Source organism: Halichoerus grypus, chromosome 8 (assembly GCF_964656455.1).
Source record: "Halichoerus grypus chromosome 8, mHalGry1.hap1.1, whole genome shotgun sequence".
Classification (NCBI taxonomy): domain Eukaryota; kingdom Metazoa; phylum Chordata; class Mammalia; order Carnivora; family Phocidae; genus Halichoerus; species Halichoerus grypus.
This window is the reverse complement of record NC_135719.1, coordinates 118628243-118649893: the sequence shown is the minus strand read 5'-3', so window position 1 is coordinate 118649893 and position 21651 is coordinate 118628243. Positions and strand designations below refer to the sequence as shown.

General features: G+C 30.8%; 1 protein-coding gene across 18 annotated transcripts in view; it reads right to left on the bottom strand.

The window, feature by feature from the left end:
- GPHN (gephyrin) overlaps window positions 1-21651 on the bottom strand; it is a 598378-nt gene that overhangs the window by 193419 nt on the left and 383308 nt on the right. For 8 of the 18 annotated variants that reach the window (XM_036071130.2, XM_036071133.2, XM_036071132.2 and 5 more), the window contains 2 exons: window positions 8207-8263; window positions 5925-5996 (listed from right to left, as the gene is read on the bottom strand). The exons of 5 other annotated variants lie outside the window; for them this stretch is intronic. In XM_036071130.2, the coding sequence (XP_035927023.1) occupies window positions 5925-5996; window positions 8207-8263 (129 nt within the window). The remainder of the gene's footprint in view (window positions 1-5924; window positions 5997-8206; window positions 8264-21651) is intronic. 5 more of the 18 variants (XM_036071135.2, XM_036071137.2, XM_036071145.2 and 2 more) reach the window with 1 other exon arrangement.

Below are 21651 nucleotides of genomic sequence, written 5' to 3'. Positions count from 1 at the left end.
AAACTCTTTTCTTCTATCTAAAAAACTGAACTGTGTGAAATAATGTTGAGAAGGTTTTATATTTACCATCACAAAATCTGTGATAAAATGTTATCACTGCCACTTAATAGGTTACTTTGAGGTATTCCCTAAAATACAGTCAATTCTATACATACTAAGAAATTAAATCTTTTTCCAACCATATACACACCTAATTTTCAGCAAGGTGTTAGTTCTAAGAAAACTTTGGTATGCATGTTTTTTCTGTCTCTGTATATCCATAAAACTGAAAAACTTTATCTTTCAAAACAGTTTAAGTCTTTATCTTTTTTCCCCCCTCACTTCTCCATTTTCTGTTACTAGGGAAATTTACTTGTCAAGGAGATCTTTTATTAGTACCTTATTTTTGTATTAAAGTCAATTCTGAGAATGGCAATTCTGCAATAAACATTTAACACCTCACAGTGTGTGTCATTTCCACTTCAATGATGTCTTAGGTGCGGTACTGTAGGTGATTTTATAAGTATTAGATGAGATTTTTTTTTCGTTCTAAACAGATAGATTTTTGTTATTCAGAAGTGAAACCTCAGAATTGTATTAACAAGTAAGTTAAGCAAATTCTAATGGATTGAAAGGTAGCAAAATTAGCCTGTTTTCCAAACAGATAATACTAAAGTTGATTTACTGTCATTTCATCATTACTGTAGTCTGGTCATATTTGTAAGACACCATCTACCAAGATACTCAGGATGTTACATAATTATTATAAAATAAAGAGTAAATAAATGCATATTATTGATATGAGTAAGTGCCAAAACATCAAACAAGGAAGACTTATTAGGAGGCTCAAATAATATTCTACAGAAGACTCTAAAATTTGTCTGAGAAAGTAGAGTATATAGACAAACTGATGTTTACTCGTTTAAAAGCTACTGAATGTTTATTTAAGGATTAATGTTCCAGCTGTTCTTCCTTACTTCAGTCAGAGTTGGCTGATTCAATGCAGATGCCTTTTAGATATTTAAGTGCTGTATATTAAGATATGATGTATTAGTTGATCATATCAGGGTGTCTTTACCAGTTGCACAAAATTTCCTGTAGATGGCATGATTTTTTGGTGCAGTTACATATGAGAAATCAAAAGGTGGTCTTATCTTTAATAAAATAGAATGAAGTAATAAACAGAAAAATGTGGTGTGCAGCAAAAATACTCTAAAAACACATTTTAAAAAAGTTTAAGAGAGCAAGATTGGAACTTATCTTTTACCCTAAATCTCTGTAGGGGACTCCTCAACAAAGAGGAATTTATAATCTATACTTTATTTCCATGACAGTTCTATATTTGAAGGATTTAACGTTAATCCCATGGTGGGTTTACTTTGTGTGTGTCTGTGACACGATGTGAAAAAAGAGTAGCTAGAAAAAACAATGGCAAACAGATGAATAAAAATGTAAAGATAGAGATTTCAGGGTATTAACTCTTTTAGACATATGCTTCTAGGCAGAACAATCTGAAACCATCCCCCCAAAATGAGCAGCTCTTCTTTCCTCAAGCTCTAAGATGAAGATAATTTTACAAAGCCTCTATTATAATCACTTCTCTGTCATTGTCGTTTTGCACACTAGCTCATTATAGCAGGTCTCAGCAAACTTTTCCTGTAAATAGTCAGGTAGGAAACATTTCTGGTTTTGTGTGCCATATGGCCTTTGCTGTAACTGTTTACCTCTGCTTTTGTAGGGCAAAAGCAACCACAGATTATATGCAAATGAATGAATGTGGCTGTGTTTCAATAAAACTTTATTTTTGGACACTGAAATTTGAACTTCATATGCTTTTTACATGTTGTGAAATTTTGGTTCTCCCCCTATTCTTTTGGTCTCCCTCTATCATTTAAAAATGTAAAAACCATTCCTAGCTTGTGGGCCCACAAAAGAGAAACAGGATTTGGCCCAGGAGCTATAGTTTGCTGACCCCGGAGTTATAGCATTAATTCGATGAATATAAAAAAGCCAAAAAAGCCCCGTAACACTTCATCAAAAATATAAGAACAGTTAGTTCAGAACTAAGACTGCAATGAAAATACTGATCTTAAAAAAATCTATAAAATTACAACTATCTAATCCATTATTTATATCTATCGCATTTCATATTAGTCTTATTTCAGCATTCAGAAAATTGTTAAACATTTAAAAATCATTCTTCAAAAGACTTATCACTTTCGGACTTGATTCAGATATTTTTCTTAAACTTATTAAAAACATAGTCTTATTTTAAGTGATAACTCCTCCCTTAACTTTTTCCACTTCAAGTAACACATCCTTTTATTTATGTTAGCATAGCAAGTACTTATAATTATCATATTCCTTTTACTTCATTGACTTTCTAATTCCTAGTTTGCTTATGTGCCAATAATCTGCTTTCATAAGTCATCTTCCCTTTTATTGTTTGTCAAAGACTTTAAAAAATTAATATATTTGGTTACCCAAAACTTAACTGTATATGTTTGTAGCTGAATAGAAATTTATTTATCACATAAACTGAGTGAAAACATAAAATTTGTGGCTTTGTGGTATTTTTGCTCCTCTCCTTTCTTTTCTTTCTACTTGTCTTTATTTCATGAGCATTTATGTTCTTTTTCTCTGAATATTTTAACACTCAAGCTTTTCAGGGCCCCATCACTCTTTAATTAACTTCAACTTTGTAAACTTACCTTGATTTATATTATCTAAATAAAGTATTAGTTTGTATTATCTTATGTTTTCCAATTCTCAACACTGTTTACACTGTTTTTCTATCTTAAGCCTAACTTTAAATATTCTTCCGACTAGATTCATGTATTTGATTATTTTTTTCTTTTTTTCAATTTAAATTCAATTAGCCAACATATAGTACATCATTAGTTTCAGATGTAGAGGTCAGTGATTCATCAGTTGCATATAACACCCAGTGCTCATCACATCACGTGTCCTCCTTAATGCCCATCACCCAGTTACCCCTTCCCCATACCCACCTCCCCTCCAGCAACTCTGTTTGTTTTCTATAGTTTAGGCTCTCATGGTTTGTCTCCCTCTCTGATTTCTTCCCAGTTTTCCCTCTTTCCTTCTATGATCCTCTGTGCTATTTCTTATATCCCACATATGAGTGAAACCATATGATAATTCTTTCTCTGACTGACTTATTTTGCTCAGCATAATACCCTCCAGTTCCATCCACATCGATGTAAAGGGTAAGATTTCATTCTTTTTGATGGCTGAGTAATATTCCATTGTGGATCTCTCTCTCTCTTATCTCACATCTTCTTAAATGTAAAGACAATTTTTTCCTTTATGTGGGATTATTTTCTAGTTATTATTCTCAACACATTATTAGTCTAAGGATTTGTAGTAACTTTTGAAGTTATTAAATTAGGCAAACTCTGCTTACAAGATGATAATTTATAAAGGCAAAAGATGATGGTTTTATTATTATTAAAATTACTAAAAACTCATGTGGGGTTCAGAATACTTCTGCTTTGTACCATGTATAGAAAATGATGACACATTCTTAATTTATAATTCAAGAATCTAACATATCCTACTTTTTGTTATAGAAGTGCCAATGTAGGATAAAGTATATTTTCATATGAGAAATAAATAAAATTTATTATTATTCTAAAAATTACATCTTAGAATATTCTATTTTATATCACTGATTATCTGTAATAAGTAAGGATGCAGGATTCTTTTCTAAAAAAATAACATATCATATAGATGAAACCAATTGAAGCATTAATGATTTAATTAAATCCTTATTCCAAACATTTGAATGATGTCTCATTTTTCCAACTATTAAATAAAATATTTAAGTACAAACCTGGTTCTGAATCTTTCATCTTATCGAATTACTTAGAAATGTTTCAATGAATTAAAAGGCACCCACAGACTTGCTCTTGTGTATAGATGCCTACAATAAATTTTCGCAAAATGGAATGGTCATTATACGCCGATTTATCTCATTTTAGAAACAAAATCTGTTTATATAGCTTATGGAACTGAGAATAACTTTATTCTGCTTCTAAGCAACAATTTTTAACATGCAAGGGTTATTTTAAGGCATTCTAGGGTAATGGGAATTAAAAGGAAGGGGAGAAACTGAACACTCAGTTATGTATTTGATATGTATCTTCTCTAAACTGAACTCTCTGCGGAAGATACAATTTGCCTTTTGATAGCTTTCCTCCCCATACTTTTCTAGTTAAAGGGAATCTTAGAATGATTTACCTAATATTCAATCTTTTTAGAAAAAAAGGTAATCAGAACAAAGTGTGACCCAGTGAAATGAAACAAAAGATGAAGACATTGGGGTTAGTTATTACATATTGTACCAGGCAGTACAGGTGTTAAAAAAAAGAAATTGAAAAGTGGCATGATATAACTTAATTTTTGAAGCACAAAACTTTTAACTTAATCCTAATCTCACACTAACTCCCTTCCATATAGACCTTAAGAAGTCTCAACTTTCTAGTCTTGGTTTAATAGGAAAAAAAAAATCACTTCTCATGATTGGTTACAGAGAGTATGACACTAAATACATTTATTAATGTTGTCTGAATCTTTTTAGGGCTTTCTAGAATAATATTCAGGTATGTTTAGACTGATTTAATCATAAAATTCATACTAATCTTTTTTGTAAGATAGTGGAATAAATTCTGGGAGTGCTTATGGTTGATCTTTCAAATTCTGTAAGAATATGCATAGAAAAGAACTGGCTCACAAGAAAGTAGAAAAATGAGATACTTGCATTAATTGTTAAATCACTCAATTTAGCAATCAGAATTTAATGATTAATACTATAAAAACAACTTTGGATTTTAGTAATCAGAAATTTAATATAGAGATAGAAATAACTATGTATGGTATATAATTAAGAACAAGCTGAGAAGCCAAGAATTATCATATCACTATTGTTTATTCTACTCTTTATAACAAAACTATTATAGCAATATGAATCAAATGTATGGCAATAATCTTGGGAGAAGTAAATCCAGGCTAGGATGGATAGATACTTTTTAAAAAGCCCCAGGATAGGGATGTCAGAGCTAAACAGAGCCAGAAATTATTTATTGCAATAATTTATCTTTTCTTCTGCCATATTTATACCATATACCATTTTAGAGATTTTATTTCCATTTCTCTTGAAAAGATATATTCAGGAGAAGGATGAAGCATTCTGAGTCTGAGCTATGGGTCACAAAAAATACTATTATTAGTATTGCCTATCTGACACATGTACAGTATTGCGTGGCTATAAGGTATTCTCCTTCAAAGTGCTGTCTTGGGTATATTAGCCTTTATCTCAAGTATTTATAAGATGTTATGACATTGAAGATGCTTACTGCCTAATTTTTTTCAACAAAAGAATCTTATAGCTATTCTCAAAGAGTTTGAGTTAAGAGAAGTCTATTAACTCAGCAAAATGTGTCTACTTGCCAGATTACTATTATGATACTCTAACATTGATCATTTTCCTTGACAAATGGAATTGAATCATCAAGGCTCTATCACTTGGATCCAGCCAATAATTTATAATCCTGCTGACAAATCCAACAAGGGGCAGAAGAAATGGTCAATGGAAAAGCTCCAAGTGAAGTCTCATGAAAAGATTCTCAGAAATTTATACAATTGTGTAAGAAACACAGATTTTGAAAAGAAAATTTTTATTTTGCATTGGAGCCATAAATTATTAAATCAACTGCAATGGGTAGTGTGGCTTAAGTGTCCTCTACCCTGCCAATTTAATCTTTATTTGATAAATGTGAGCATGAAGCTACAGCTAGGAAAGAAAGAAAGAGATAGAAAAGAGACAGAAAGTAAAAAAATGGAGATGAGAGGACAAACCAATCAGATTTGGAATTACCAGTCAGCAGAAGTTTAGGAAAAAAAAAAATCACCGAGTGAAATCGTACATTTACTCTGAGAGAGTATCCTTTCACATTGCCTTCTAGGTGATCTCTGAGCTCCTCCAGCTTTCGATGGAGCTACATGTAAACATCAGAAAATGAATTGAAAAAGCAACTTGTTCTCTTTTCAGTTTTCCTTTTTCCTTTTAAAAATAAGATCATAGCGTTATACATTTCTCACTGCCTTTGGCAAACATATCAAAACATCAAAGATATTTGTATAACACAAGAATACATGCTCAATAAATCCGTGAGTAGGAAGCCAACATTTTATTTTAATTACAGCATCTTTTCTCCCCAAAGTGTTGGAGGAAATAAATACTATAACTATCCTTATAATCCCCTAGAGATTCACTTTAAAATTTTCTATTTGGTAGAAATATGGAGTAAAAATATTTAGAAATTATGAAATTTGTTTTTCCCAAACACACTTTTTGATTTAAAGCTGAAACCATATTAAAGTAAACTGACTGAACCCTAACATGTATCTTTGATCTTAAACATATACATGTGTATATACATAATCATACTGTATATACACTTAAAAATAATAAATGTACAATTATAAGTTGAAGCTCTATACAGCCAAAAGCTGAACTTAAAGATAATTAAACACACGCGCACTTGCACACACAATCCAGTTTATAGCAGATGGTGCTGCACTTATGGATGCCATTTTATTTTATTTCACTCTCAATAATTTTTAAGAAGTTATGTCACGTTTCACCTTTTCACTTGAACCTGGCTCATAATCCATAGTCTAAACAATAATGGACTTATATTCCCTTAAAGACAAAGGTAAAATATGATACCTCACAAGTAGACAGTGAGGAATGCTACTGATGTATCACTGGGATACATAAACTTATATTTTTCTGACTGAATAATTTTAACTTGCTGTGATTTTGAAACAGGCACATAATCCATACTTCCCATCCCCTCTCATTATTCTTAGTGAAAAAACATTAAAAACAAAACAAAACAAAAAATGCTACCCAGTATACAGCAGTGTTAGAGAACAGAGAAGATGGCTTGTCTGGAATAAAGGACACAAACATACAGACACACCTTCATCCATGTGCACTCATGTGCATGCACACACACAAATAAACAACAAAAAAGTAAAATTAAGAAGGCAGAAGAGGCAAGGAGAGGAAGGAGTGCAGAAATTAGTGCTTCATAAATTGTTAAATGGAAATAAATAGGAGGTGTATAAAATTTTGAATTGACTTAATATTAGGCCTCAAGGCAGTTAATGAATTTTGGGATATCCCAATGCAGTGAACTGTCTGTCATTTTGATTAACAGTTACTATTGCTGTTAGGACACATAGGATTGAGATATAAGTAGTAGTTAATCTGGGGGGAATTCCTCTGCATATTTTTAAAATTCAGCAAATTTTCTAACTTGCATTTATGGTGGCAGCATTAATAGTGATCAAGGGCTATGTCTCTGTTTCTAAAGAGTGATGACTGGCTTACCTTTTCATTGTCATTGAATGTTAGAGTATCGAGTGCCCAAGATATATTGACCAAATAGATATTTAACAACTAGCAAATGGGGCCATCAGATCAGAAATCTTAAACTTGTGTATTAGCAGATCACATACACAAATGGGCAAACATTTAGATATATATTGGTTTCCATTGATTGTTATATCAATTTTTTAACTTTAAAAAAACAAATCAAAGGGGATTAAAAGTATTTAAATACTATTAGTTATATGTGAGCCCATTATACCAGCATCATATAAAATTTCTTTCCTAATTCTTAAGATTTATATATATATATATATATATATATATACATAAAATACATGTTACTAACTCATAATATTTTTCTGGAATGAACTACAAATGGTAATGACACTAACATAACATTTAGTTACTTTTTATAAAAAAAGCAAAAAGGGGAGATAATATTCTGAAAATAAATATTAGTTCTCTGTGTAACAGGAACTTAACACATAGTCAGTGACATCAATCAGAGGAACGGTTTACTCTAGAACCCCAAATTATAGGCACCTGTAATGAGACAGTTGCCCTTTCTCTTGTTTGTGGTGCCATTCAAAGCTAGTTATTTGGCAGCTTGCCTTCAGCTGGTTGCTCTATGTGTAGCTGAAACAAACAAACAAAAAATATGACCCAACAGCCAATAAAAATTTTAAAATAAAAAAAATGGGATGGTGAAAAATGGAAAAAGCCCCCTTCCTCCCACCACCCTCCAAAAAGGAAGAAGTGTAGGCTATAGACGAAATCTTGCCAAAAAAATGTTAGAAACATATTTACTTTGAGGGATCCAACTCTACTAGCAACTCCTTTGCTTTCATCCGGCCGTCTAATTTGCTACAATGAGGGAAGATGGGTAAAAAAGACAGAATAAAGAAAAAGTGAACTTAAAAAATTTTCTACACATTAGTAAGTAATACATGCAAAAACATCATTTGACTCTTTGAGGTATCTCTTAGGAAGCTGAGGAGTTAACTAACCCAGAGGCTATATGACATGCTCTGCAAATAGGCTGGTCACTAGAATTGTCCTTATTATAGCATTATTCCTGAGATTAGGAAATGGGCACTTACTTTTGGTTATCTTGGGGCCTTCTGACGTAGCAGTATCTGGAGTAGTGTTACATTTGCATTTGGTTTACGAAAAACAAAGAATTACAAATATATCTATGCAGAGAACTTTGTCTCTTTAAGTGTTATAGTGTCTATTCCATTGTAATATCAGAAAACATCAATGGTATGACAAACATGACTGTTCCCTAAGTGGAAAGATCAGTTCTAACAAGCATCATTCTTGATAGGTGACAGAGTGAAGCCCCTTTGCTTGCTGACCCAAGCACTGAGGTTGTTCAGCTGTCACTGAGATTCCCAATTAAACAATTGTGCTGCCCAACCAGAAAATTTTAATGCCAGACCAATGTTAAATACATTCACTCCCTCAAAACTTTCTTTTATTTCAGTTGAATTTTCCTCTTGGGTAAGGTAGGGGAAACTAAAAGTAAAACTACTATTTTTAAAACTGGTTTCACATCACTATATAAATGAGAAAACGAAGGTTGTCAACACAAAGTGTTCTATTAGATGAGATACAAATTAGAATGTTTTTTTGTTTTTTCATAGAGCTGTAACAAGAACTAATATTTGGTCAGAGAGGAAGACAAGCAAACAAAAAAAGGTAGGGAAGAAGGGTGAGGAAATTTCAGACCAAGTGCTTTTATGCTATGGGTCCTATACATGCAGAATGATGGTCTCCATTCAGACCAACATAGGTCAAGTTAGCTGTGATGCTCCTGTTTTTTTTGGTTTTGTTTTGTTTTTGTTTTTGTTTTTTTTGTTTTTCTAAGACAGTAGAGGAAGCATCAATGTGATAATGTGATGCCAGGTTCCAAGTGTTAAAGTCCTCAGGAAAAATAAGAAACCTGACCATGCTACAAAATTATATTTCCTGGAGGCAGGCTATACATTGTCTTATCCCTTTTAGGATCTCTCTGATAGCATATGGAGATTTCTTAGGAATAATACTGAGAAAACTGAATTTTTATTTTGAAAAAAAAAAAAGCATCTTGGTACATAAGAATTATGTCAACTTTTGGTTTTACTTGATATTTACTAATTCTTCAGCATTAACTAAACGATATACCCAAAAGATAATCACCAATTCTTATTTTTCTTAGTCAATATTTCTTGGTCTAATACTAATTACAATGGCAACACTATAAGAGAGGGCTTCGGAATGGGTAGTGAACTTATAACATCTAGTCTTTCTCTTGTGCTCTTTTCTTTGATCTCAGAGAGCATACTTACATCAAAAATTATTTTCCATTTTAAGTGGAGATTCACAGTATTGTGATTATAAAGATAAATTAGATAATTTCCTATTAAAAAATAGTCTAATGCCTCATGCTGCTTTCTGGAAAACTTTGAGAAACTGAAGATTTTCAGAATTGTTATCTAGTAACAAGTGAACACCACTTTCTACATTGTCTTTTATTTCTAGAAGGCTTAAAATTACATCAATTCCAGCAACATGGGGTATCTTCTTCAAGGTTATCTGTTAATGACAAATCTAGGAACAACACCCACAGTTCCTGAGTTCCAGTTTAAAGTTGTATTCCCTTTATAGACCTGGAAATAAATGGGTTGGAAAAAAATTGATGCTTATAAGAAGATGTATATGTGTCTCTGTCTTATTTATCTGTCTCTCTTTCCATCAATGGAAGAAATTTAATGTTATTGTATTTATGGAAGAAATTTTCCCTGAACCATTTCAGTTCCAAATGCAAGTGCAAATACAGAAACTTAATGAGTTATAAGAGTCACCCGTGAACTCTAAATGTGAAAAACAGACTATAATAACAATTTATTTTTTATTTTAATACCAATTTAAACAAAGATGTTTGGGAACAGAAAGCTCATCTGTCAATGCTTGACATCAATTTTCTGTATATAAATCTGACTTTGTAAATTTGAAACTCTCATAAGACAACTTTAGAAAACCAATGTGGTTATTATCAATGCCAGAAGTGGTTGTAATTCAAGTGTTACGTGATATTTTTGTGGCTCCTGAACCAGGTATAATAGCTAATACTGAAAAACTTCAGAAAGAATTTGAAAAAGATTTGTCTCATAAACTAGAATTTGAGAACTAGAGAAAAGTAACATCAATAGATTTAGTTTAATACTCTCATTTATTCTAGTCAACCCTTAATCATCAATTATGATGGAGTAGTATAAATAAAAGAAATTCACAGCTAGTCCAAATGCCTGATTATTATTTTTCTTTGATAAGAAGTTAAAAGTAATCACAAAAGATTAGCATTTGGATGAGATAAATTACTTTACTCTTCATGATAATTATAAGATCTTCACATCATTAGCTAATTTTATCCATATTTGTCTATGAGGCTAAACATTTTGCACAAGTAACTAAGAGATGTTAAACTGCAAATGTTTTTATTACATATAGGATCACTGCAATATAAATGAAATTTGAGAATTGGATATAAAGAATTGTGGGGGTTATGATTGGTTGAGATTATTAGTTTATATATTTGAAAATTAAAATATTGCAAAACAAAAAATGTTATCACTAATAATTTTTCTACCCTGAAGAAAACATTTTATAAGTATTTCATTGTGATTTCAAAAGTTATAAATCAGGGGGTCAAAAACATTTCAACTTTCTATTCAGCCTGTCAGCTAGAATATATTTAACAAAATATCTATTAAAAATAATCTGAAAATATTGCAATGTATCACCTCTTTTGCAACCTCCTGGGAATCTTTTGTCAGAGATTAACTGCAGAGGAATCTATCCTCAAGGATTAATTACCAGGATGTGGCCTATAAAGCAGTGAAATGACTCTGCTATATGTATTTACCTTTTTTATAAGAGCTTGAATTCTAGAAGTATCATGCAACAGAAGAAACTGCCTGGATGCTAATAAAATATGGGCTGTTGATTACCTTTGATTTAGCCCAATTCTCCAAACCTGAGCTCACTGTAAAATCATTTCCACTTTTAACAAGGTAGAAAATTATCCCATCTCAGCCTCACCTCTCTGGCCAATATTAAGTAGTTGTAAACGTTATATTTGTATTAAAGGAAACATGTAGATTTTGGAGTAGAAACCCAACGTTTTATTAATTTTCAAAATAAAATATAAAACTTGAAAGAAATTTTAGGTTTGTAAAAGCCACATTAAGTCAGGTGCCCATATCACTGGGTATATGTATTCACACTTCTCTTTAGTTAATATAGATTTGTGAAAAAATTTGAGAAAAGATTGTATATTTTCTGTGTTTGAACTCAGGTCTAGAGAGGTTCAGGGGCTTTCTGGAGACATATCAATAAAAAAATGTTCAGTACTATTAAATTCTCTCTCAGGTCTTTTCATTAAACTTAGGCTCTCATTTATGGAATGACTAATACAGATCTTTCCTCTTTCTCTCATGATATATTTTATATTCATTTGAATTAAAATGGCACAGATTAAGCAAACATTTTTCCTTGTTTTTTTGCCCTAGGAATTGAATTGCTTTATTTTTAGAATTACCTAATTTACATTCAGAACTACCCTGAGAGACAAATATTTCTAACCCTATTTTATTATGCTACTTTTTTTAAAGTATGGGTATCAGTGAGAGGAAATAAAATTTTTTTCTTAGAAATTATTTATCTTTTAACCAATACCACTCAGTATATATTGGTACAGCTATAGATTGTTTCTTGTAGTCATGATTTGGAGGAGATTTTAAAAAATGTTTTACTTTAGAGCTCAAAATTTAACCATACTCTTGAAAATAAAGAAATACTTTTGGGATTGGTTAATATTTCAATTAACTATATTTCAGCTCTTTCAATAAAACTGTTGCTTCATCATAAAACAATTCAGTTTCATTTATGACTTATTAAAGCAAAGTAAAAAAGAGGGAAGAAATGAAAGTAAGATAAGTGACAATTATGTGTCAAGGAAAAATAAGTAATGCATTTCTGGAGAAAACAATATGATTATAAACTAAGCCAACAAAGGAATAGAGAAGATCAAGGAAAGAGTTGCAAAGGTTACTGAGGAAATGAGAAGTCAAAAATCAGAATCTTGGTAGCAAGTCACAGATCCACCAACCCACCTCTTCCTGAAAAAATTTTCTATCCTTAAGAAATCCTTCATTTTTAAGGATCTGATTTCTCATGGTATATTAACATTTGAAATTAATTATTTATAGCTTATTATGGATTTAATTTTGATCTTTAGGTTTCAATAATAGCTTTGATTCCAAAACAATCTATACAAAATTAGACTTTTCAGCAAGTTATTTCCTGCCAGAGCTTACAATCCATGTTCTTTTTTTCCAAATTTTTTATATCCCTGAAAAGAAATTATGAAGCCCAACAATGGTGTGGTATAAGAGAAGTACTAGGCACTTTGAAATAACTTTAAGTAGTTCAGTGTATGTTATTAAGAATTATTTATTATTTGTGTATGAAACAGAAAAAATTTTATTTTAAAACTTTCATTGAAATATGATACAATTTTCTACCCAGCAAGATTAAGAATAGAATGGCTTAGCCTAGATATAAAAATGCTCTGGTATAAACACAGTTACAAAAACAAAGATCTTTATGAAGATTTGTTACAAATCTGAAAAGCAGGCAAAAGACATCTCTGTCATTACCAGACCATGTTTAAATAACAAAAATTTTTATTTTTCTGGTTTAAAAAATAATATAGATTATAAAATAACTTGCAATTCCATCCCTATGCACTATTGTTTACTATTTTTTTCTAACCACATATTTTATTTTGAGCATTTTCCATGTCATTAAATACTTCAAAAGATATGGCTTTTTGGGTTATATAAATAACTCATATATGTATGTATAAGTTATTTAACCATAGACATTAAGGTTGGTTCTAATTTTTTATGAATATGAATAATGTTATGATAAATAGTCTTGTACATAAGTCTTTGATGGCTTCTTTGATAATTTCCACTGGATAAATTTCTGGAAACTATGACTGATAAAAATGTAAGTAAAATTTTAAGGATATATCCTTATATATAATGTTCACTTGAAAGGTCACACAGATTTATATTCCTACTACTGTCAATAGGAATACTCAGGTCACTGCTCGTTATAGTATGGATGATTATAATTTAAAAATGGTTATCATTTGGACTGCAAAATTTGTATTGTTTTAAATTTTAAATAGATTTCTAGTGAGAGGATACCTGTTTTCTGACATATTTCTTTGCTGAATTTATTTCTTTTTATAAAATGGCTGTTCCTGCTCTTCAGTTATTTTATTTCTTTTTTTCCTATGAGATTAAAAGAGCTCTTGTGGGCTATCAACACTTTATCTGATAGATTTGTTGTAATTTTTTTTTTTTCCATATCAGCTCCTCTATAAGGTCCTTGAGAGCAGGGCGAAGAAGTCTGTCTATTGCTGTTTTCCCAACACCTAGCATAGTATTTGACATAATATGCACTAAAAAATATTCATTGGATAAATTTCTGAATTAATGTATTGCTTTGTTTTTAATGAAAATAGAATGAGTAGGGACAGGACAGCAGGTAATCCTGAAGTTTTGGGCAAGAAAATACATGATTAGTTTTAGAATATATATCATTTTACAATATAAAGATCTAGAGATTATGTTAGTTTGGGATATGCTCTGTACTGTACTCCTACATGAGACACGGCAGTTAATTACATGGATTTGAATCATGGCTCTATCTAATCAACTCTGAAATCAGCTGCGAAAATAATGTGGCACAGGTTATCTTTGTTCAGCTGCTTTTTGCACAAAACATGCCCCCCAAACAATTAAAAATGAATTTATAGAAAGCAAAGCTATTAAATGGAACTGAAAGGTGGTATTCTTAATTTCACTATTCCTTCTTGTTCTACAGTTCTTAATTTTCTATCTTCCTATAACTTAAATACAACTCTAGTGGATACCAAGAGAAACCAATATTCCATTTAAAAGAGATGAGTTTGATCTGAATGAGAAAGATCTTAAATGAGATTAGAACGTTTTCAGTTGATAATCTCTAACTTTATATAGTAGCATGGAATGCAAAAGCTGAATAAATAAATGTAAATTATTTTATATTAATTAGATATTAATATAATATCAGACAGAAGGGCTAAATAGAATGATAATATTTATTCAAGTCAGTGGAGAAACTTATTTCAAAGGAATGGGATTATAGGCCTACAAGGGAATTTAGAGGCTGATTAATTTAATACCAGAGTGCTACAGAAATAGAAACTGAGGTCTACTAGTTCTCAAAAAAGCTATAAAGTGGCAGACTAGGGCTGATACTCAATATTTAGTGCCTCATAGTGCAATACTTTTACATACTCAATGTTAATTTTTCAAACAACTTTGGATCCATAATTTTTAAATGTCTGCCAATAAGTCAGTCAAATACAAATGTTAAACTAGCTTCTTACATAATATCATCAAACTGAATTCATGAATATGCAAAAATAATCTGTTTTTGGTATCCATATAAATTATAGGAATCAAGGGCCTAAAAGTTCTGCATATACTTTCAGAGGTAAAATTAATACAAGCTGCTAAGTTTAATTAAATGAAGACTAAAACATTTAACTTCCAGAAGATTATTACACCATTGTTTTTAAAACTGGGAAACAGGAAATACCTAAGATATCCAAATAGGGGCTGGAAAAAACTGGAAAAAAAAAGTAGAATGCCAAACAATAAGTAATAATAATGTTGCAGAAGATAATTTTTAAAAATATAAAGAAGTTCATGACATAGGAAGATGTTCATACTACTAAATGAATGAAATAGGTTAAAATATTATATAGTTTAGTAATAATAGCTAACATTTATTGAACACTTCCTATATTTCAAACACTGTGATAAGCTATTTGCATTTTCAAATTTATACCTTAAAAAAACTCTACGAGGCAAATAGTATTATTTTTCATTATAGATTAGATAAGTAACATTATAGAGGTAAAGTAACTTTCTAGTAAGTGATAAAGCTGATATTTCTCACCAGGTCTGTCAGACTCCAGAACCTGAGCTCTTAACCACTGCCTTCCCATTACTATCCATTTAAATAAAATATCTGAATTTTTAGAAAAAATAACAGGATAATATATAGCAAAATTTAGATGTTGCCATTTATTAAGGGTTGTCATACATGAACTCTTTTTTTTTCCTTTTTTCTTTTTTGCTGTAAAATGAGTACATATATTACTTTTTTAAAATTAAAAAAACACCATGCCATTTACAGACTATCTAAACTATAAAACTATTAACTCTATAGCTAATAATTTCTGGTTAACTGTATCTTCTCAGGCTAACTAATCAAAATTCATTTGCAAGTTCAGATTTCAGGATGGCAATTATACATTCACAGTTAAGTTATATTCAGCTTCAATGATGAACATGATTCTGTGAACATTCAATAATTAGAAAAGGATCAGGGGAATTCCATTTTCAATTTCTATGATATATAAAGGCAGATGAATGAACAAACAGAAATTAATGTATAATGCTGCATACTTGCAGAATGTCACAGAATAACCATTTAAAATAATTTGTAAATTCAAAATTAATAGCTAAAATATACTGTTATTATCTAATTCCAGTTTTTTCAAAATATGAAATATTTTACCATACTGGGTAGTACCTTTCTCATTAGAAAAGGATATAAGAGAACCGTCCTTTATTTGAAGCCTCAAAAATCTGTTTTGCTATGAAGCCAGAGTAAATAGCAAAACATACATGTTACAGAGGAGAAAGTAGGCAATAATGAATAAGAATCAGTTATATCTATAGGTGCCAGGCATTTAATGAAAATAAAGAAAAGAGCTTGGTGGGTATACAGAATGCTAGGTGAGTATTTATATATGTCAGTATTAGCCCAATAATGTCAATCTGATTTTTTTAGGAAAAGCTGAAAATTTATATTTTTATTTAAAAATCTCACCAAGTTTAAGTGTTCCAACCTAATTAAAAAAAAAGAGTCACCCCCAATTATATCCCTAATACATGATCTTCCAACAACTATGCTATGACTTAAAAGAGGGCTCTCTGTGTATTTATTAGGACAGGATATCCTGGGGAGAAATCAATTGGTACCCAAATACAGAAGTAGCATCACATTGGAAATGAGTAGAGTTAGCCAGAAATTACAAGTTCTGGTTATGTGTCTTCAAAAGACTCTTAAAGTCTTCTCTCATTTTGAATCAGGGAGAAGAAACTCTGTTCCCTGCCCTAGAATTAATCTGGATCACAGAGTCGGGGTGAATCATTTGTAATGCTTGAGCATGGTACTGGTGGTCATTTACATAAAAAAAAGCAATCTCTGGACTGAGAATACCACCATAACACTGTCTCAACGGAAGATAAGATTCAGCATACATAATTTTGACCTAGGATATTTTCAAGAAACATAAGCCAGTTTACCCATTTTATTGTACTAGTGACAATTTAAGTATGGTCCATGGACCCACGAAGGTCCTCAAGACCTTTTCAGGGGTCCACAAGGTCAAATCATTTCAACAATAGTACTAAAACATTATTTTCCTTTTTCACTAAATTGACATTTGCACTGATGGTACAAAAGCAATGGTGGGTTGGTATCTTAGTGCAAATCAAGACAGTGGATCCAAACAGTATGAATAGTCATTGTACTATTCACTACTATGTACTAATAGTTAAAAAAAACCAAAACTAACAGTTTCAAAAATGAAAAGCTAGTTTCATTTAATCTTGTCTTCAGTGAAATCATGAATACTAATTTAATTAAAACTTGTCCCTTGAGTACGACAAAATGGAAAGTATGAATAAAATACTTCCATTGAATACCAAAGGATGATGGTTTTCTCAAGGAAAAGCACTTCTGCAGTTGAGGTGTAAGCTGAACTAACCAGGTTTTGCACAGAACATTATTTTTACTTGAAGGAATGAAACAATGATGGACAAACTATGATTATCCAGACTCAGATGTTTGGTAGACATTTTCTCAAAATTGAATGAAATAAGCCTGCCAATTTAAGGAAAACAGACAAAATTTATTGCTTTTTTTTTTTTTTTTGCCAAGGATAAAATTTTAAATTTTAAGAAAAAATTAGAATTGTAGAAAACATATATCACCATGAACTTGAGAGCTTCCAATGCTTGCAAGGCTTTTTTTGATCAGCATGGTGGTTATAGCAATGAAAATAAATTTTTAGTATAATATAATGAAATATGTCAACATTTGGAAGAACTTATATTTTCTAAGTGACCAACAAATATATTCCAAAATCATGCCCGGGTATAAGATCCATTCAAAGTTCAAGATGGACCAACAAATTTTAATATATCAGAGTGTAGTATAGTCCGTGAGAGGGTTTTAGATTTCATACTTCAACTAACTTTTAATAAACTATCAATTGTAAATTTTTGGTGTAGTGTCAAAAGAATATCCAGGACTATGTGAAAATGCTAGTCCTTTCTTTTCTAACTACATAACTGTGTGAAGCTGAATTTGTTTTCTGTTTTTTCATATTCTTCAACCAAAACATATCACAACAGACTAAAGTACAGAAGCAGATGTAAGAATCCAGCTATCTTCTATTAAACCAGACATTAAAATATATTTGAGAAATATAAAACAATGCCATCCTTTTCCAACTTTTGTTTTCTGTTTTGGAAAATATTATTTTCATTACAATGTTGTTTATGTTAACATATAAAGGCTTTATTATTCTTATTTTGAAGCAAATAAATAAACATTAAAAAAATTTCTAGATATAACACACATAAACAGAAGCTATTTGGAGTCCTTAATTTTTAAGTGGTCCTGAGACCATTAAGTTTGAGAACTGCCAGATTTGACCCATAATGTTGAGACTATTATTACTCAATATTCCCCAAATGGGGCAATTAACTTTGCACAAAAGAAAACTTACATTTTTATGTCCAGAGAATGTACTATTGATATCACTAATTCTGTGCTTTTCAAATATTTTGGCACTTTTCCACTCTACATATACAACCATAAATTTTTATAATGTCATTAACAGTTGAACAGATTTTGATATACCAATGTTGATATAATTTCAGACAAAAGCAAAAGAAACTTAGTATTTAAAGTAGTCTTACTGATTTTGTTTAGGTTCTTCAAAATAGTAGAAAATAATTTGTGGGGTCCACTTAGCATTTTGATCTAGGCTAGAATTTTAACAACTTCATAAAATTCTCCAGAGACCTGGGAGCCTCAGGTTTAGAACCAATGAAACTAACCATACACATAATCACTCTGGTGTGCACAAAGGAAAATGGTGACACTGTGCAATAGTTTGTACAAACTAACATGACTAAGAAAAAATCTCAAGGGAATATGTAAAGAAAATCACACCGCTTTTCAGACATACACATTAAAAACTGTGAAAATCATTTATTCTTTATCCAGAGTAATCTAAATTCATTTTCTCAAAGGAAAATAATAGAAACCTAGAGTGAAGTCATAATTCTGCATTTTGTTTGAATTAAGATTAGACATTAGTGTATTAATTAACATACCCTTCATATTAAGATATTTCAGTACATATAGTTTTTAATAATTCCATAACCTTTAGTTTTATATAGATAGTATTTATATTTTCTTCCTAAAGAAAAAAAATAACTTGCTGGTTAATCTGGGTACAATTCTATTCTAATCTTTAAGGTATAGAGAATATGTGGCAATAGACTACATTTAGTTTTTAAGCCAAACTAGATGCTTAATGAATCAAAAGATAATTAAATTGGTCTTTAAAAATTATTCCCTATTTTAACAACATCTATTGGGAATGGTGAATTGATTGAAAGTTTTTTTTTTTTCTTTTTTGCTCTGGTCATTATTCTCTACCCATGCCTCTTGATTTCAAATAGAGATGCTGCTACCTTTTATAATTGAAAAATCAACATTCATTTAAGTTGTGAATCATGCTCACTTTATAAGAGAATTTATCTGTTATAGAATTATTCTTTTAGCAAACAATTTTTGGGATATTATCACCGTGTTAGAATCTGAGTCTTCTAGATATTGCTCACTATTATTTAAATGGAATCTACATACTATTTGACTTTTTTGGCTAAGCCACTCTTTTACTTAGGGCAATATAAGATTAAAATTCCAAGTTTTTCTTCAAAGATACTTCACAGTTTCATAAAGCAAGTAGAGTGAAAATCATTTGTCATTTCAGTCAGGTTTCATTAAAAGAAAATAACTGGTAAAAAGAGAAAAGATTTTTTCCCCACATACAATAAAATATTACATCATTTCGGCACAACAAATAAATATTGTTGGAGACAATGCCATTTAATAGATTGTTTAGAAAAGTTGGTTGTCTTCATTAGATTGCATATTAAAAAAGAAATCCAAATGGTGTATTTTATAGATCTTGTTCTCACTATAGCTGGTAATCTTAAAGAGTAAAAGGACAGTCTAGGCTATTACATTGTAGTAAACATATAAAATGTGAACCCAAAATAATGTTTAATATTATAGTTGTTGACTTAAAAAAAATAGAGGCACAGAGGTAAAAGAACAGGAAGTCTTTTAGCTTAAATACTGCCCAGTTGATAAAAAGCTACAGAGGGAAAGTGCTTCTGATGGTTATTCCCAGAGTATTCTGTACTCTTGGTGATAAATCATGGCACTTATACTTTATTGTAATTTGTAGTTGCCTATTTTGTCTTTGTAATGGCAAGAACAATGTCTACTGCTCACCACTGCTTTCCCAGCACGAGGCAAAGACTATTTAATAAATCAATAACCCTGTTGGAGAGGCAAGGACTGCATTTCTTTACAGACACGAAGCTCAGAAAAGTTGAGCAACTTGCTTAAGTTAGTGTGGTTACTAAGCAGAGAAGCCAGCATCTGAATCCATGTCTTCTATTATTAAGTCAAGTGTTCTTTCTACTGATGACCATTCAAGACCATATTGTATTTCTGATGAAAAGAAAATACATTTGCACATATATTTCTGCATATGACAGACTGCATGTCTAATCTGAAAGGTAAAAGAGGGACCTCTGTGGGGTTTGGCTGACTATTAGGTACTAAATTATAAATATCAGCACCAAGATGCAGTAACAGTAACAATATCAAACTCACTACTGTTGTGATTTTATGCAGCATACCATTCCTGGGATGTCTCATACGTATCTCAGATTGAATACATTCAAAACCAAAATGTATTAACTCCTTTCTCTTACTCTAAAATGAGTTTCTTCTCTTATTATTCCTTAATATAGTTAATAATATCACCCTTTACCCATATCTCAAATTAGAAGCCTGGCATTCTAACTTTTCTGCCCTACATTTTTATGCTACAAAATTAAAATAAACAATTCATCTAGAATAGATTTAAGTGCTAAAACCTATAGCCCTGCAATCTGACTTAGTAGGGAAAGGCAAAAAAACTATATTTAAAATAAAAAGGAAGTAATATCTGAAGTTGGATTATGAAGTCACTGAATTAGACTTTTCATGTAGTAACGAAGTTTTAGTCTGAGAGTTCTTGACTGGTGATAACTGGTTGGTGACAACTGTGTTTAAAGTGGTCATTATTGCTGAATATAATTCTCAAAACCTCCACCCAACAGAAAAGCTTTTGTTTTTTATTCATCCTTCATATCCCAGGTGAAATGTTCTCCTTAGAGAGGACTTCTCTGATAATCCTACCTAAGTAAGGTTTCTCTCCTATTTTCTATCAGTATAACTTGTTCATTTCTGCTTAGCATGAATCTCTTTATAATTAAGTTATGGTGAAATTATAATTATTAGAATAATTTATGTTTACCTACCTATTTATTTTAATATACCATCAACTAAACTGTAAACTCCATGAGGGCAGAGATTGTATCTGTCACTGATATAAAAGCACATATAAGAATATTAAGTTTAGGTTTAATTAAGCACTTTTATAATTTGAGACTTTCAATAGATTAATTTGACTTTCTTCACTCCTTCTAAAAAAAAATCAATATTCAAACTAGTTTTTTATTACATTAGTATTCTGGTTCAGCCTTAGAAGTTTAATTTTAAAATTACACTGAAGTACTAATTTTATCTTTGAGGTATATATTCTGGTGCAGGTAAAAATTATCTAAAAGGAAAAGAACCTTATTCCTAGGTAAAAATAAAGAAAAAAAATCCTAGGGGAAAAAAAAAGGTATCCAAATACACTGCTTTATTTGAAT